Source organism: Asparagus officinalis, chromosome 5, assembly GCF_001876935.1.
Source record: "Asparagus officinalis chromosome 5, Aspof.V1, whole genome shotgun sequence".
NCBI classification, from domain to species: Eukaryota; Viridiplantae; Streptophyta; class Magnoliopsida; order Asparagales; family Asparagaceae; genus Asparagus; species Asparagus officinalis.
Genome location: NC_033798.1, coordinates 126,568,042 through 126,586,232, shown reverse-complemented (window position 1 = coordinate 126,586,232; position 18,191 = coordinate 126,568,042). Strand labels below are relative to the sequence as shown.

Genomic DNA, 18,191 nt, shown 5'->3' with positions numbered 1-18,191 from the left:
ATGGCTTTATGCAGTGTGCAGGAAAAGATATTTGCATGCCTAATAATTAGGTGGCTAATCATTAGGAATGCGAGTAATTACATGGCTAGTATAAGGTGGCTATTTTCCTCCTCCGTTTTTAGCAACCCTGTCTCTCATCTATAGTTTAGTTGGCTAATAAGTTGACATGCGTTCTACCTGTGGCATCAGGTTAATATCCAATTGTTTTTCCCAAACTTATAGTGGGTTTTCTTATATGGCCTTTGTTAGATTAAGTCTATTAGGTATTGGGTTAATGGGCTGTGACCCGTTAACCATACCCCTATTTGTATGACTATATATATCTCTCTCTAGTATCTGAATGAATTAATTAAGTTAGGGTTTTTGCTCTCTCAATTATCTCTTTCTACATGGTATCAGAGCTTGAAACCCTAACCGTCACAAATCCTCATTCAAAAACCCTAGCCGCCGCCGCCTCTTCTCCTTGCCGCCGGCACTACCGCCACCACTAGCCGTGCTGCTACAGTACCGCGCTGCCGTGCCGCTACAGTGCCGCCGCCGCTACAGTACCATCGCCGCTACAGTACTGTGCTGCTACAGTACCGCGCCGTTTGTTTTATCCTTTTTTTTCTATGGCCTTGAATAGGTGATTCGAGGCCACACATGACCCGATCCGGTCATCTACTACTGCTTATTTTTTGATCTGCTCTTAGTCTATGTTTAAAGAACAGATCTCTACTATTGCCCTGATTATTTGACTACTACCTGCCTACCACTATTGTGCAATAATGTCGAAAACAGATCTCTCCTCCTCTTCTACATCTCCCTCTGCTGATGCTGGTCAGACTTCTGCGCCCAAGGTAGTCTTGGGGACTACAATAAAATTGAATGGTACAAACTATCTGCTCTGGGCTCAGACTTTCCGCATCTTCATTGGCGCTCAGAGCAAACTTCCACATCTTCTGGCCTCTTCTCCACCCACCACAGATCCCACCTACAGTTCCTGGCTCTCGTCTGATTATTGTGTTATGACGTGGCTCCTCAACAGCACGGAACCACAGATTAGTAGCAGTGTTATGTTCTTAACCACTGCGAAGGAGATGTGGGACAGCCTGAAGATTATGTACGGAAATGAGAAGAATGCTTCCCGTGTATTTAGATTTATGAGCGACTGTGAGTTCTTTGGTGAGTTAAAGGGACTGATAGACGAACTGGAGATGCATCAGCCTGCAGTAGCTGATGCGACGACGCTGTTGGGATATCGCCGTGACTTGGTAGTGTTCAAGTTTCTTTCTGGATTGCACCCTAACTTGCAGTCCCAGGTGAGAGGACAGATATTGGGTGGAGATACCATCCCCTCACTGATTGCTACATTCTCCAGAGTCATGCAGGTCTCTACTGGTGTTTCTTCTGATACTTCTGCACCGTCTCCACCTTCAGTGGATCAGTCTGCCATGTTCTCTAGTAGAGGCAGAAGCCGCGGTCGTGATCGTGATCGTGGTCGTGATTCTGTGGGAGGATGTGGCTCTTTTAGTGGGAGACATGGTGATTCTAATAGGGGTTCACGTCAGTGTGGTCACTGTGGGAGGACCAATCATATTTCTGAGAAGTGCTGGGAGAAGTTTGATCGTCCTCAATGGGCCCAAGTAGCCGATGCCGAGTCGACTCGCTCACCTATTTCAACTACTATTTCTAGTAATCCAGCTACTATTGTTCCTACTGTTCAGATTTCTCAGACAGATTATGAGAGGTTACGCCAGCTAGAGCTCTCTCAGAACAGTCATTCGGCTACTCATGCATCCTCTTCAGGTATGGATGCTTACATAGCTTCTCCTCATGAACCATGGGTACTAGATTCTGGAGCCTCATCCCATATGACAGGTATAAAGGATCGTTTTGTCTCTTTACATCTTTCTGATAAGTTTCCCTCTATTCGCATCGCTGATGGTCTATGTTGCCTAGGTACGGGTACGGGTACCGGTACGGGTACGGGTACGGGTAGGATGCATATGTAAAAAGCTCTTCACTTTTATATAGAGATACCTGACACATCAAGCCTAATAGATAGATACAGGCCCATTTTTGATCGCAGGCCCATGAAGCAGGACACGCCAACTAGATATTTTTGATGGCAGCCCCGTAATTAGTTCATTCCCGAGTCCCATTTTCCAAACCCAACTCTATCACTTTTAATTCCCAACCCCCCTTCATTTACGCCTCCTCTCTCTTCGAGCTCCCCTCCAATGGCGAAAATAGCGAGCAGAAGAACCAGAAGAGAGAGAGAGAGAGGAGAAGTAGGAGACGAGTCGGAGCCGAGGAAGAAGAAGCGGAAGAGGGGAGGGAGAGCGGGGAAGAGCCGATGATGATCGAATCCAATCAGGATCCCCTGGAGGTTCTTGGATCGGATCTTGTGACGAGGATAGTTGAGTTTTTGGACGCACGCAACGTGGCACGATTGCTGGTTATTTCTCGCGGGTGGCATGAGATCGCCTCCTCCGATCGCCTTTGGGCTCCCAAGGTTCGTGAATTTGATTCGTCGAATTCCTTTAAAGTTGCAATTGACCCGATGCCGTGTCCCTGCCGTTTGGGTGCGGATCCGCACCCAAAACGTACCCGACACGGGTACGGGACCAAAAATCCCGTGTCGGGGTAACATAGGACTTTCTCCAGTTTTTGGTGCTGGAGTAGTTCATGCTACTTTCTTTTTGAAACTCACTGATGTGTTATATGCTCCTAAATTCCCTGTTAGCTTATTATCCATTAGCAAGTTTACAAAGCACAATAACTGTAAAGTCACCTTCTTTCCTTTTTATTGTGTTTTTCAGGACCTAACAACTGGGATGACGATTGGTTCGGGGGCATGAGAGAGGAGGTATGTACTATTTGGACGACAGTGTGCCGGGTGCTGGTCTTGTTGCAGCACAGCCTGATTCTACCTTACTGTGGCACTGGCGTTTGGGTCATCTTTCACTACAGAAACTTAGATCGGTAGTTATTGTTCAGTCTTCCCTTTCTTTTTTTAGGTTGTTAGTCATGTGAACTGGGTAAGCACCATCGTGCTTCTTTTCAGAGTCGTGTCGATAAACGCAGTAGTTTTGCGTTTGAGTTAGTTCATTCTGATGTCTGGGGTCCTTGTCGTGTTCCCTCTGTGAAGGGTTTTCGATATTTCATTGTTTTTGTTGATGATTTCTCTCGCATGACTTGGTTATATTTGTTGAAAGAGAGGTCTGAAATCTCGCATATTATTGAACTTTTTTATAATAAAATAAAAACCCAGTTCTCTACTTCTGTTCATATTCTTCGTACTGATAATGTTTTGGAATATATGAAAAATGACGTTTCAAAATTTTGTGCTCTTAATGGTATTATTCATCAAACTTCATGCTCTCACACTTCACAACAAAATGGAGTTGCTGAGAGGAAGCATAGACATATTCTCGATGTTGCTAGAACACTGATGATACATATGAATATTCCAAAGTACTTGTGGTCGGATGCTGTCCTCACTGCCTGTTATTTGATTAATCGCATGCCTTCCTCTGTTCTTGATGGTTTGATACCATTCCACTGTCTTTATCCTGCTAAAAAATGTTTTTCTGTGATTCCTCGAGTTTTTGGTTGTACGTGTTTTGTTCAGGATTTGACTGTTGGTTTGGATAAATTGTCTCCTAGGTCCATTAAGTGTGTGTTTGTTGGATACTCACGTACTCAAAAAGGATATAGGTGCTATCATCGGACCACCAGGAGATATTTTGTTTCTGCTGATGTTACCTTTTTTGAGTCTGTCCCATATTTTTTCTTTGGTTCCACTACATCTGATCCACAGGTGCCACTACCTTCTACGGCTCCCACTACTATTCCGGTATCTGCTCCTGTGGCTACTGCACCAAAGCCTCTACTGACATACTCTCGCCGTCCTAAAGTACATACACCTCTCTGCTCTTGATGACTCTTCTTCTCCAGCTGCAGGTCCATCTCATGTCGAGCCTCATATCTCTTCTGACTTAGATGTTCCTATTGCTCTTCGTAAAGGTAAACGGTCTTGCCCAAAATATCCTATCTCTCTTTTTGTCTCTTATGACCGCCCACCTCATCATTTCGTCAGTTTGCTTTGTCATTGTCCACTATATCTTTACCCAGGTCACATGAGGAAGCTTTGTTAGTACCCGCCTGGAAACAGGCTATGGATGAGGAGATGAATGCACTGCTTTCTAGAGGGACTTGAGATTTGATCTCTCTACCTGCTGGAGCGACTGTGGTTGGCTGTAGATGGGTGTATACCTTGAAATATCATCCTGATGGGTCTGTTGATAGATATAAAGCTCGTCTGGTTGCTAAAGGATATACCCAGACATATGGTATTGACTATTTTGAAACATTTTCTCCCGTTGCTCGTCTCAACTCCATCAGAATTCTTTTCTCTCTGACTGTTAATATGGATTTGGCGATGCACCAACTAGATGTGAAGAATGCTTTCCTTTATGGTGATTTGGACGAGGAGGTTTATATGGAGCAACCTCATGGGTATGTTGCTCAGGGGGAGAATCTTATTTGCAGGCTGAGAAAGGCCATCTATGGGTTAAAGCAGAGTCCTCGAGCTTGGTTTGATAAGTTCAGCAAGGTTATTTCTAATGTTGGTTTTCAACGTTGTCAGTCTGATCACTCTGTCTTTCTTCGACGCATAACAACTGGTTTGGTTATTTTAGCCGTATATGTTGATGATATTCTGCTGACTGGGAGTGACTCAGTTGTCTTAGCTGAGACTAAGGAGTATCTAAACCGTTATTTTGTCACTAAGGACATGAGAAAGCCAAAGTATTTTCTTAGGATTGAAGTTGCATATAAAAAACATGGCATGTTGTTGTCCCAAAGGAAGTATGTGCTAGATTTACTAGAAGAAGCAGGTCTCTTGGAATACAAACATGCAAGCACTCTAATGGAGGCAAATGTTGATTTGTGGCGTGATGATACCTCTCTACTAGATGATGCTGCACGATATAGGAGACTAATTGGGAAGCTAATATATTTGACAGTTACCAGACCTGATATTACTTTTGCAGTAGGTGTACTGAGCAGGTTTATGCACAAACCTAGAGAGGTTCATTGGACAGCAGCTCTGAAGATTTTGGCATATGTCAAAAGTTGTTCTGACAAGGGATTGTTATATAAGAAGCATGGGCATACTCACATTTCGGCTTTTTCTGATGCTGGCTACGCAGGAGACATGGGAGACCGAAAGTCAACCTCAGGATTTTGTACTTTTGTTGGAGGTAATCTTGTGACTTGGAGAAGTAAGAAACAAGATGTAGTATCACGATCTAGTGCAGAGGCCGAATATAGAGCAATGGCTCACACTGCTTGTGAGATGATGTGGCTAAGAAAGTTTATGACAGAGCTTGGTTTTGTTCAGTCTGGACCCATGCCAATGCATTATGACAACCAATCTGCCATTTATATTGCACAGAATCCTGTGTTTCATGAGAGGACAAAACATATTGAAGTTGACTGTAATTTTGTCAGAGATGCTTGGGAGAAGAAGATAGTATCTCTCACATTCACTCCGTCCTCACAACAACTTGCTGATATTCTTACTAAGGCTACTTCTTCAAAGGTGTTTTCTACTATATGTGACAAGCTGGGCATGGTGGATATTTATGCTCCAGCTTGAGGGGGAGTGTTAGATTAAGTCTATTGGGTATTGGGTTAATAGGCTGTGACCCGTTAACCATACCCTTATTTGTATGACTATATATATCTCTCTCTAGTATCTGAATGAATTAATTAAGTTAGGGTTTTTGCTCTCTCAATTATCTCTTTCTACAGCCTTTCAATCTCTGTTTGACCCTGTAGACACACGTGATGTATTTTTTTTTGGTGCTGTTAAAGAGCTGGAGGTTGGCTTAAATAACGAAAGCAACGAGTTCATCATAAATTCATTGGCATGGAGGTAACCAAATTGTTAGTCTCATACAAGACAAGTGTATTAAATCCATTCTCATGATAAGAAGATAAATGTCTTCAGAAAAACTAAACTGACATCTAATTCTATCAGTTTCAGATGAATGTCTATGATAAAACAAGTATTCATTCCATACAACCTTTAGGCGGGGATTGATTAGAATCACTGGACGGTCACCAGCTGCATCTGTCATAGCTTGCATATCCTGTAAAGTTGACAAGTAAGCAAAAGAAGAAAAAAAGGAGGAAAAAAAACTTCATTTGTCTAATAATATCAGGTATCAATTTTACTTGTTATATATTGTTAGCCTCCAGTCTCTTGTCCTAAACTTTTGGATTAAGTGGTTATCAAAATAAGGCTTCAACAGATCTTCATATATTGTTCACACCTGAGCTCAAACCTCCTCATTGTCAAAGTAAAATATGTTTATTTACCACTGTTTCTTCTACCTTCCCAAGGGAGTCATGTTTATGCTGGAGGACCACACAAGGATGGGTGTAAAATGTCAAGTTTGATCGTGAGACACGACGAGCCAGCTTAAACTATGGTAAAGTGGTTATTGAAGGGCACGTGCCATGAATTTGAAAAAGTGACTTCATCCCTAGGTCCTTACATCTATTATACAGTTCCCAACAGCATTTTGTGGAGCGACAAGTATAAATATATCATCTTCTTCATCAACCTCTCGGCCACCTATAATACAACAGGAGTTAGTTGAGTTTCAAAATTTATCAATATTTAACAAACAAAAAAGAATCTAAACAAACAAAATTCAAATCATATAACATAAACATCCTTGATTATGGTTCCACTGAGTTGTTTCAGCTTAAAATAACAGACACAGAGCATAGTCCAAGACAGCACCATGTTTTACACATCCAGAGCATAGTCCAAGACAATAATCTTCTTTTATATCAAGGAAATACAGTTTTCCACCCATTACGAATAAAGATTTTGATTTTTTAAATGCAATCAGCCTGGATCCAAGGGATGATGTCTGATTTTAGATGCTTTTTGTTGAAAGAGAGCTACTGACCCCTTCAATACTAATAAAAGTGCTACTGACCACTTAAAATAAAATAAAACATAAAAAAAGATGAAATGAATGCTTAGAGTTTTCTTAAAAGAAAAAAAAAGTTTATGAGGAATCTCAAATGCAGACCTATGGATCCAATTTTTATAAAGGTTCCCTTAGCTCCATATTCACCCCAATCCATGTATTCCAAAATCTTTCGACTTCCAGCAAGTTGCAAAGGCATTCCAGCAAGTGCACCTTCTCCCATAGAACCTTGGACGCAAACCTAATAAAAAAATAAAACAGTATCAGTTCTTATAGTAATGCTCATCTAATAACTTTTGATTAGAGCAAATATATATACCTTGACGCGTTTTCCATCATCAGCAAATGAAAGGGCAAGTGTTCGTACAAGTTCCATCAAGGTACCTATTCGATAAACATCCTGAGCATAGACCAGTGTATGAGTGCCAAAATTTTCACTGCTTAAGGGGTGAACCAGCTCCTTACCATTTCTGGATTTAGCTCAGGAATGTTGATTTCCACCTGACAAAGAAAATTAACTGAAGTCAACTTATTATACCGATTTTTTGCAATTTAAACATGCAACCATCTGACACTGACAAAAGAAGTGCCATTAATAATATAACATACGTGCAGTTAAAGAATTTCATAGAGAATCCAAGCATACGAAGTAAAAACAGGTATCAAAATATTGGACAATCAAGCATGCTGTGCATTGTCACCTCTTGTAATGTTGAAAAGCTTCCAAATGAGAAAAAACAAACTTCAAAGTCGCTAACTTAATTTTACTTGCTTCAAAGCTATGAAGCAAGGACACAGATATGGACATGGATACCAAACATTACACACACAGGGACATGTACCCGAATTTGCTAGAAGCAGGACATGGAGTCATATAATATCTAACTTTGTGTGTGTGTGTGTGTGTGTGTGTGGTGGTGGTGGTGGTGGTGGGGGGGGTCCGTGGATGCATGTGTGTATGTTTGGTGCATGTGTATCTCCACGGTATATGACACTTGTCTGGATACAGATATTGAAACCGTAAGTTAGTATCTGTACTTTGTAGCTTCCAAATTAGCAAAACTACTCAGTATTTATAATCAAGACTAACATATAACTTTGTAAGAAGTAGGGGTTGCTTTCCATATAAACTAGCTAAAACAAAGGGATCTTGCCTTCTAATGGACCAACTTTTACTCCAGACAAAGTCAGATGTTCCTGTTTGCAGCACCACTATACTCGAGGATATACTCCTCTCTTCTGTTTTACACGCTCTACCATGTATCTCATGCATATTTTGTTGAGGACTTTTTTGTCGTGGGGGGTGGGGGGTTACAACCGCGTGCTAGAGTCTATACATTGATCAAAAAACATTAAGAAATAACAATATAATGTTTTTTTATATATGTAAGTATGTGAAAGAAGAACCCAAATATAAAATTACAAATAACTTTTTTCCGCGTTAATACTTAAATCATTTAAATATATATACTCAATCGTTGACCAAATTATTTAATAATATTATTGAGACAAAGAGAATGCCCGATGAGTGGAGGATTAGTACGTTGATACCGATATGCAAGAATAAAGGAGATATACAAGATTGTTCAAACTATCGTCGTATTAAACTCATGAGTCATACTATGAAACTTTACGAGAGCGTAATTGAGCAAAGACTAAGAAAAGAGAAGTGTATTTGAAAACCATTTATGCTCGGGATGTCAACTATGAAACTTATACATATTTTGAGAAGATTGATAGAGAAATATAGAGAAAAAAGAAAAGATCTACATATGATTTTCATTGACCTAGAAAAAAGCTTATGATAGAGTGCCCAGAGAGGTAATGTGGTGGGTTTTAAAAAGTAACACGTATCTAGTATATATATTGATGTGATTCAAGATATATATGATAGAGTAACGACTAAAGTAAGAACTAATGAAGGAGAGACTAAGTCATTTCCTATAACCATAGGTTTATATCAAGGATCAGCCTTAAGCCCTTATTTTTTTACTTTAGTTATGGACCAGCTTACTAAACATATTCAGGATGAAGCGTCATTGTGTATGTTATTTGCTGATGATATAATATTAGTTGACGAGACTAGAACAAGTATAATTTTTAAAGTAGAAAAGCTCTTAAAATTAAAGGTCTCAGGATTAGTAGAACAAAAAGAGAATACATAGAATGCATTTTTAGTAAAACTAGAAGAAGAAAAGAGACTATAGTACATATTAATTGCCAAAAAATATCTAAAAGCAATTAATTTCTCTATTTAGGATCAATCATTCGGCATGATGGGGCGATTGAGGATGATGTTGTCAGTTGAATCAAATCGAGATGGTTAAAATGGAGGAGTGTGTCGAGAGTATTGTGTAATCGTAGAATACATGTTAGACTTAAGGTAAAATTCTATAGGACAGTTGTAAGACCAACAATGCTTTATGGATCAGAATGTTGGGCAATTAAAAGATAACATGTGTAAAAAATAAGTGTGGCAGAATGAGAATGTTGAGATGTTCTTGTGGGTATATACTAAAAGATAGGATAAGAATTGAGTGCATCCATAGTAAATTAGAGATTGCTCCTATAAAAAATAAAATGTGAGAGAATAGATTAAGATGATATGGCCATGTACAACATAGACCTCTTAGTGCACTGGTTAGAAGAAGTGATAAGATTATAGTTAATGGAGTAAAGAGATCTAGAGGTAGACGTAGAAGGACTTGGTTAGAAGTAACTAAGAAGGATATGATTATAGTCAGCTTAACAGAGGAGATGACCCATAATAGAACGGAATGAAAGTATAGGATTCATGTAGCCGATCTCAAACACTTGGAATAGATGCTTTGTTATTGTTGTTGTTGTTGTATATATACTCAATCGTCGAATCAACATGCTTCAATTTTGTAAACTTTCTTTTTTTAAATGTGTCTAGTGTATAGTTGGTTTTCCATAATCACAAACTATAAATTATAATATTTTTGCAGTTTGGAAATCAACAATAAACTATAAACTATATCATTAAACTTATTTCAAACAATAATAATAATAAGTGAACCAATGTTAACTATCACATTTATAAAATAATTGCAAAAGTACATAGAAAACTAATTTCACATATCTAGTACTGCTAATTTCACATGTCTAGTACTTAAGTGTAAAACTTCATGAAATTGGAAGAACCATATCTCAAAATTTCATCACAAATTATAAAATCACATGACATATAAACATCATTTCATTATTATTAAATGTAAAACTAGAAAATCGAACCCTATCTCTCCATTCTATTTTAAATACAAAGAAAATTACATGAAATATATGATGCGTGTTTCATGACTTAAATTCACTGATTTTTTAACTTGAATTGGGTAAATTTTAATGTCGATTTTGGTTTATTTAGTAATTATTCATTCTTGGTTAACCACTAACTAATAGTAGTTAACAATATGGATGGTAAATGTAACAAAGGGGCTCATTTCCAAAATACTTCTTACATTTGGGAGACTAGTTTCAAATATGAAAGATTTGGGGGACGAATTTCAAATATGAGAGATTTGGGGGGTAGGGGGAATAATTTTAAATATGAGATATTGGGGGGACTAATTTTAAATATGAGAGATTTGGAGGACTAATGTGGGAAAAATCATACATGCATATACTACGTAATTTGGTAAAAGGGCGGGTGGGGCATGGCCACCCCTGGCCCCCCTGGCTCCGCCACTGTTTCCCATCTGCACCTAATTGTCATGCATGCTTACCCACATCCTTCCCCCTTTCAGAAGCCAAATCGTGCTTCCAACTTCCAAGAAAGTCAAATTGTACCCGATCAAAATGAGTGCTTTCAACAAAGCCAAATTGTTCTTGGCCAAAACTGAATAAGAAGACACAATTTGAACCACCTCTCTCTGCGTGCGCACATGGGTGGACATATACATACTGGTCCTATGAAAATTTAGACCCATAATCCAACAATACCATCTTTGCAGGTCTTTGTAAGAGTTTAAAGCATGTTTTACCTTCATTTCAGTCATAGAAGGCTTTATTCATATGAAGGAATAAAAGATTTCACAGCCACATTCATGAAAACAAAGTCAACAACTAAGGTTTTCTCAGTCTGGCTTTTTTCTGTTAATTCCAGATAGTGCAGCAAGAACCAACTCCAAAATGGTAAAGGTATTTATTTGATCAAAACAAATGTCCACAGAAAATGTTCTGAGATTACGCACTTTCAAAATCAGTAAGTAGCAATGATAAACACTAACATTTCCAATACGTGAAATCAGTCAAGTTCGTTATGTTTCTGAATCATATTAATCGGACTCTTTTGTCTTCTACAGCTCTCTGTGTAGCCCCCAATACATCATCATAAAAGTATTCTCTTATTTCCCTAGAATGAGGAATGTTATTCAATCTGGTAGGAATCCCTCGCCATTTATCCTGGTAAAAAGCATTTCAAGTTACAATAAGGAAAGGCATATCTACATCAATATATCTCTTCGACTTAATAGCATTGCAAGCAAACCTATCTACAAACTGTATTCAAGGTGCTAAGAAGTTAACGGGGCAATTCTGTGTGCACCTTGCCAGAAGCTTCCACGTTTAAATTAATACTATTAACAGGTATCAAGTCTCCTGCACAAATAATTGTGGCAGAAATAAAAAAATCATTTTGTTTAAAACAAAATTAAAAAAATAAGGAAATAAAAAAACAAAATCTAGAGAGTTAACTGTATTGTAAAACCAAAAACACTTCATATATTGGGAAACCATCACAACAAGCACATATTGTTCACAATAACTTAATAAAGCTTAATATACTATGTATGAAAGTTATTGTCCAAGAAAGTTTTAACATATAGATTCTAGACATTTGTGAGGAGAAAAAACATTGCTCTAATATGATCAAAAGAGTAAACCGTTGTGATGGAAATGGATTCTGGTCAGAAGACACCAACAAGAGATAAGAACATCTTTGGCTGTCTCAAAATTCCAGCAAAGTGGATCATCTCACTTTGTCCTTGGTTAACCACAAACACCATTAATTGATCATCACAAAGAAAGACTATCGAGGAACTATTATAATTGGAAATTCATTTAAGGTTTAACTAGGCTGGGGCATAAACCAGACTTGAAACCAAGTTCTTGAACCTTCCGTTTTCATTTCCTTGGGCACAACAATAAATATCTGTGCTTGAGTATTCAAAGACCATGGAACTAGCAATAAGCACATTCAATGATGGGGAAAAGCTATTAGAAAACAGAAGAGACGCTCTATAATAAGAAGACATGCCTTATAAACCCTTTTCTTCACAATAAAAGTAGCATATCAAGTGGCTTAAAGCACACATCAGTTTATAGGATTATTTAGAAATGTTGCAGACGCTAATGAAACTTTTAATACATGACCATTAACTCCATAAAAGTCACCAATACACCATAATACATCAAAAAGAGTAAAGAAACTAGAATCAAGATTTCAGCTGCTTTGATGACTATGAGGAATTGTTAGAGAACCAGGAACTCTCTACAGCATTTGTTAAGATACAAAAGAAAACCTGAAGCATAATATAATGCAAACATCAAAGATATAGATCACCACATTCTATCATATTGAATCTACAACTAGACAGCAACGCCTCAAAAATCCAAGTAAACAACTAATGATATAGGAAAAACTGATCATATACTCTGTATAAAAGAACTTCTCTGTATACTGACCTCTAGATTTTTCCAAGCTCCTAGACTTTACAGCATCCTCCTGGACTCGCTGCAACAGGGAGTCTATTTCTGAGAAAACAGCTTCCCTGGAGCGATTTCCATCAACCTGTGTTTAGTTTTAACTTTTTAAGTTATTAACTTAAAAGAATCATATTCCAGCTTGTTGAAAGGAGGGAGATACAACTTTTCTATTATTTGATACCTTATTGAGCAAATCCACGTAAGTTGACAAGATAGCTTCAGTATTTCGCTTATAAGTCTCAAGACGTGATTTAACCTAGCCATATACAAATTAAAGGTTAACCAAAGTACTAATCATCCACAAGATAAGTAGAAAACTAAGTGCTAATGGTCACACTGTGTAATTAAAATAATACAAATAATACTCTAAGATAAAACTGTCCAGTACGGTGTGCAAAGGAAGCATTATAAGGAAGAAGAAAATGATGCCAAAAAAACACTTTTCCGATGATTAATCGAACAGCGGCAAAAAGTTCCTGAGGAGATCTTTTATGAACTGCATAGCTAACAGCATTTCCAAAATAATTCTGATATAAATTCTAAACAGATAAAGGTGGTGGACTGGTCTTCCTATGTTCGGATATGAACCCTGCATTGGTTCTTACCTCCCCATTGTTAGTATATGGTAATCAAGTCTGATTTGATGCAGTACACTGTGACAAACCAAACCTCCTTTAGTAATGCTAGTGGCAGTTTCAGAATTAATAACATGGCATACCAAAATAGACAATGTCTACGGTAATGTGGGATGTAATCTTGATAAAATAGTGAATTACGTTCCATATTAATTAAACATTTGTGCATGCTGATTTTATTATAAGCATTGTGATAATCATACTTAAATATTGCCAGAAATACCATTTGCAGTCGCGACACGTATATACTACATAGTTCAGTTATATCATCACTACGAAGAACCTAATTTCACTGTCAAAAAGAGCAGGAGTTCTGGGGTGGAGAAGTAACATGCTATGGAAAACAGCAGTAGCAGTAGCAGCAGCAATGAGAACAATGGCAACAACAACAAAGATTTACCTTTTCTTCAGTATCATCTGGACGTGTCAAAAGTCGTGCTGATATCTCCTCTGTTTCTGGAGGAAAGTTCTTGACATGGTAAATTTTACTTGTCACGGGATCCAACCTTCGTCCAACACATCTGTCGATTAGAATATCATCAGGAACCTGAATGTTAACAGGCAAACCTCTGTGAAAGGCCAATCTACACTTCATAACCTTTAATCAGCATCTTGAAGCAGTGTAGTAATATAAAGATAATTGAATAACTGAGCATTATACAAATTTTACAGGATTAAAAATACAGTAAAATCATATTGTCATTAAAAGATTGCTATCAAAATTTCACTATCACGATACTATCACAAAAAGTGGAAAGTTTCTATGTAAAGAAAAGCAATAACATAATATTATTAACAAGAAGGGAAATAAAACACTGATTTTGAATACATGGCACCACAGTCCTGACAAAAGATAAACACATATAGTTTACATGTTAAGCAATAAAAGGGTACCAAGTTCCAACTTCTGACACAACCATGATTCTGCCAGGACAAGCATGGAATATTTAATGCAGCTGATCGTGATAAGAATACCTTGAAGTGATCTACTGGAAAAAATAAGAATGAGAATACCTTGAAGTGATCTACTTAGAAAAAATAAGGATGAGTTGGAGTTTAATGCAGCTTATCATGATTACAAGGATTGTATATTGTTCCTCCGGAATAATGAACATAACTTAAAATCCCAGTTCATGGAAACTGTAAAATCCATCCTAGACATTGTTTAGAGCATTAAGTGACAGAAAAAGTACACTGGAATGCATCCAGAAAGTAAGAGGTACTCGGAAAACTGTAAGAGTACAGTAACCAACGAAAGGGACAGTTCTTTGAATGGACATGCTGTAAAGTTTTAACAACTCCAAAGGACATATCCAAATTTCCAACAGCTTATATATCGCACATATAAAAACAAGTAGGATAAGTAGCATACATCTAGAAGAATATATATGTCTGGCCGTATTTTAAGCTTCTCAAGGCTGCTTGCTTGTGAAAAACTTCTCGGATATCCATCAAGAAGCCATCCCTTCTCTTTAACATCCTCTCGTGAAAGTCGTGATATTACCATCTAGAGGAGATAAACACAATGATCAAAAACCATTAATAAAAGTATAAACAGAGGAGGAAAGAGAGGCAGGGGTAGATTAAAGGTATGCTATACATCTGTAACAATTTCATCTGGGACAAGATGGCCATTGTCCATGTATTCTTTTGCTTTCTTTCCAATTTCTGTACCTAACGACACTTCAGCCCTCAACAGATCCCCGGTTGAAATGTGAACTAATCCATACTGGAGATGAGATATAACATAGGGTTAATAATAATTAGAAACCAAAAACTTTTACCAAAAGGGGGTTTTATTCAAAGAAAGAAAGAAAGAAAAAATAATAACAGGAGCAAGCCAATAATAAAAACCATAATATAGATTGCAACGTTAAACACTTGATAAAATGCTGAAAATTTATATCTCAGCACCTATATTATACTCGTCTTTTATTAATAGATAGTAGACTAGTAGCTAAAAGAGATGCTAGAGTTTTCAGAGAAAGGGAAATAGGTGGTAGCACAGTTAGCAACTAACATACGGTAACCAGAAATCAAGTCAACCATCGGAAATAAGTTGCAATATTGTCTAATCTATTAAAGGTTTGCTGCTAGTAGAAATTCAGCACAGAGAATTTGTGCACCTCGCCTAATAGGAATTTTGCACAAATCTTGGACCGGTTTGAGTTTAATCTAAACAAACTATAATTGAAATAAGATCTTATGTATAGTCTGTGTTGTATCGACATGCATGCAAGACCCTCATTTGTCAAGCGCATCTACAATGGCACGTGCAAGATGCTTCATTCACCCGTCGAACCTGAACTAGCTTGGAGATGGTTGGTCTCACGCACAATTATGTTCAAGGTTTCAAGGTTTATATGACTAGATTGAGAGTTTATACACGAATTGCATCCATATGATTTGTTTTACAAACCCTTTAATATCATGTTGCATCCCAAATGGTTATTTACATTTTTATATTGACGCAACGCGGAAGTTGTAGCCTCGGAATCCACCAAGGACAATCTTCGAATCCACGAAGAGCTTCGAATCCACGAAGTAAATATTGAAGAAAAACAAAATTTTTATTAATCAAAAGTTGTGCCTCTAGAACTTACAAGACTCTTCTTAAATAGAAAAAAGAAACAAGACTCCTACAAGGACTCAAACTCTACCAAAAATAGTAAAAAATTCCTAAAATATTAAAACTCCTAAAAGACTCCTTATTACTAGGAAAGTCCACCGGTCAAATCTGAGATCAAATCGGATTTGTTTCCTAAACAAAACAGACTCATAAATATTACTAAAAATAGTAAAAACGGATAAAAAATATCTCTCAAACCGTAAGGAATTTGGCGAAACGGAGAACGCAAACCGAACCCTGAGGGGTCGGTTTGGATGGTTCCGTCTCGCCGAGATAGTCGATTTTTATATATAATTCGTCCAATTCCGACGTACGGTTCGAAAGTTACGATCGTTTCTTCGAAACTAGTTATTTTCTTCGACCAGGCCCGCATTTGAGCTTGCGACTGTCCCACTTTGACATAAACGTGTTTACTGTGTGTTCTACATCAGTCCCCCTGCTTGAAAAGAGCTCGACCCCGAGCTTACACTTGCATGAATAGTTATTTCTTTCGGTGGGTAATACTCAAACAAATCTGCAACATTGAAACTAGGAGAAATACCCAAATCTGTAGGAAGGTCAACCACATAAGTATTGTCGCTAATCTTCTTCAGTATTTTGCATGGACTATACTTCTTATTCTTCAGCTTGTTGTAGGTGCCCACGGAAAAACGTTCTTTTCGCAGAAACACCATCACCATGTCTCCCTCTTCAAACATCTTCTTCCTCCTGTGTCGATCAGCATCATTCTTATATTTAGCATTAGATTGTTCTATCTTCTCCTTTACTTCCTGTTGGATAGCCCCTATCTTTTCAACCATATGATTTGCAGGAACACTCTGTCCGGGAAGCTTAGGCAATGAAGCAAGGTCGAGATAATGATTCGGAAGCCTTCCATACACAATCACAAAGGGTGCATTGCCTGTAATTCGATTCTCCATACAGTTATAAGCAAACTCAGCATGAGCCAAAGCAAGATCACACTGTTTCAGTCATCTCCAAAGATGGATCTAAGAAGATTGCCGAGGGTGCGATTGACCACTTCAGTTTGGCCATCTGTTTGAGGGTGATAAGCAGTACTAAACTTAAGAAAAGTATTGAATCGCTGCCATAAAGTTCTCCAAAAGTGAGATAAGAATTTAGAATCTTGATCGGATGTAATGGACTTCGGCACTCCATGAAGGCTATCTCCCGAAAGAAAAGATTGGCAATGTTGCTAGCATCTGTAGTCTTCTTGCACGGAATAAAGTGCGTCATCTTTGAAAATCTGTCAACCACAACAAAAACAGAATCCATGTCTCGTTGGGTTCGAGGCAGTCCCAACACAAAATTCATAGAGATATCATGTCATGGTGCATCAGAAACAGGTAAAGGTGTATACAATCCTCTATTCTGAGACTGTCCCTTAGCAACTTGACAAACTGGATAACGCCACACATATTTTTCTGCTCCCTTCTTCAACTGAGATCAGTAATATCGTTCTTCAATGGCTGCAATTGTTTTATCACGTCCCAAGTGTCTTCCTAGTCCGCCAGCATGAAGGTCTCGAATTATCTGCTCTCTTAGTAAACTCTGGGGTATACACAATTGATCGCCATGAAATAGATAACCATCATGAATATAAAAGCCTTTGACTGATTTATTTTGAAGGCAGTCATTCTAAATCTTCTTAAAATCTTCATCCTCTGTATACAGCTCCTTAAGGTACTCAAACCCAATCACTTCAGCCTTCAAAGTTACCAACAATCCAGCTCTCCTACTGAGTGCATCTGTAACCTTATTCTGTTGTTCGGATTTATGCTTCAAAACAAAGGTGAAACGCTGCAGATATACGATCCAACGAGCATGCATACGGTTGATGGTAGTCTGACTATTAAGGGTCTTCAAAGCCTGATGATCAGTGTGAAACAGAAACTCTCTCGAGATTAAATATTGCTCCTAATGCTTCAAAGACTGAACTATGGCATATAACTCCAGCTCATATGTGGTCCACTTTTGTCGAGCATCGCTGAGTTTCTCACTGTAAAAAGCAACTGAACGCCCTTCCTAAGATAAAACACCATCAATTCCTATGATAGACGCATCACAATCAACTTCAAAGACCTTTTAAAAATCTGGAAGTGCAAGTACTGGTGCGGTGGGCAATTTCTCTTTGATCAGTGCAAAGCTACAATCCGCATCGTCCCCCCAATTGAATTTGCTTTTCTTCATGCACTCAGTGATATG

At 38.1% G+C, this 18,191-nt stretch overlaps 1 protein-coding gene across 3 annotated transcripts in view; it reads right to left on the bottom strand.

The window, feature by feature from the left end:
• Positions 1-18,191, bottom strand: part of LOC109841195 (probable adenylate kinase 5, chloroplastic) — a 28,302-nt gene that overhangs the window by 6,478 nt on the left and 3,633 nt on the right. For all 3 annotated transcript variants that reach the window (XM_020410094.1, XM_020410095.1, XM_020410096.1), the window contains exons 2-13: positions 14,958-15,086; positions 14,730-14,864; positions 13,758-13,904; positions 12,904-12,978; positions 12,702-12,807; positions 11,563-11,615; positions 11,294-11,420; positions 7,464-7,501; positions 7,318-7,398; positions 7,101-7,239; positions 6,552-6,631; positions 6,078-6,143 (exon numbers count right to left, since the gene is read on the bottom strand). In XM_020410094.1, coding sequence (XP_020265683.1) covers positions 6,078-6,143; positions 6,552-6,631; positions 7,101-7,239; positions 7,318-7,398; positions 7,464-7,501; positions 11,294-11,420; positions 11,563-11,615; positions 12,702-12,807; positions 12,904-12,978; positions 13,758-13,904; positions 14,730-14,864; positions 14,958-15,086 — 1,176 coding nt within the window. The remainder of the gene's footprint in view (positions 1-6,077; positions 6,144-6,551; positions 6,632-7,100; positions 7,240-7,317; positions 7,399-7,463; positions 7,502-11,293; positions 11,421-11,562; positions 11,616-12,701; positions 12,808-12,903; positions 12,979-13,757; positions 13,905-14,729; positions 14,865-14,957; positions 15,087-18,191) is intronic.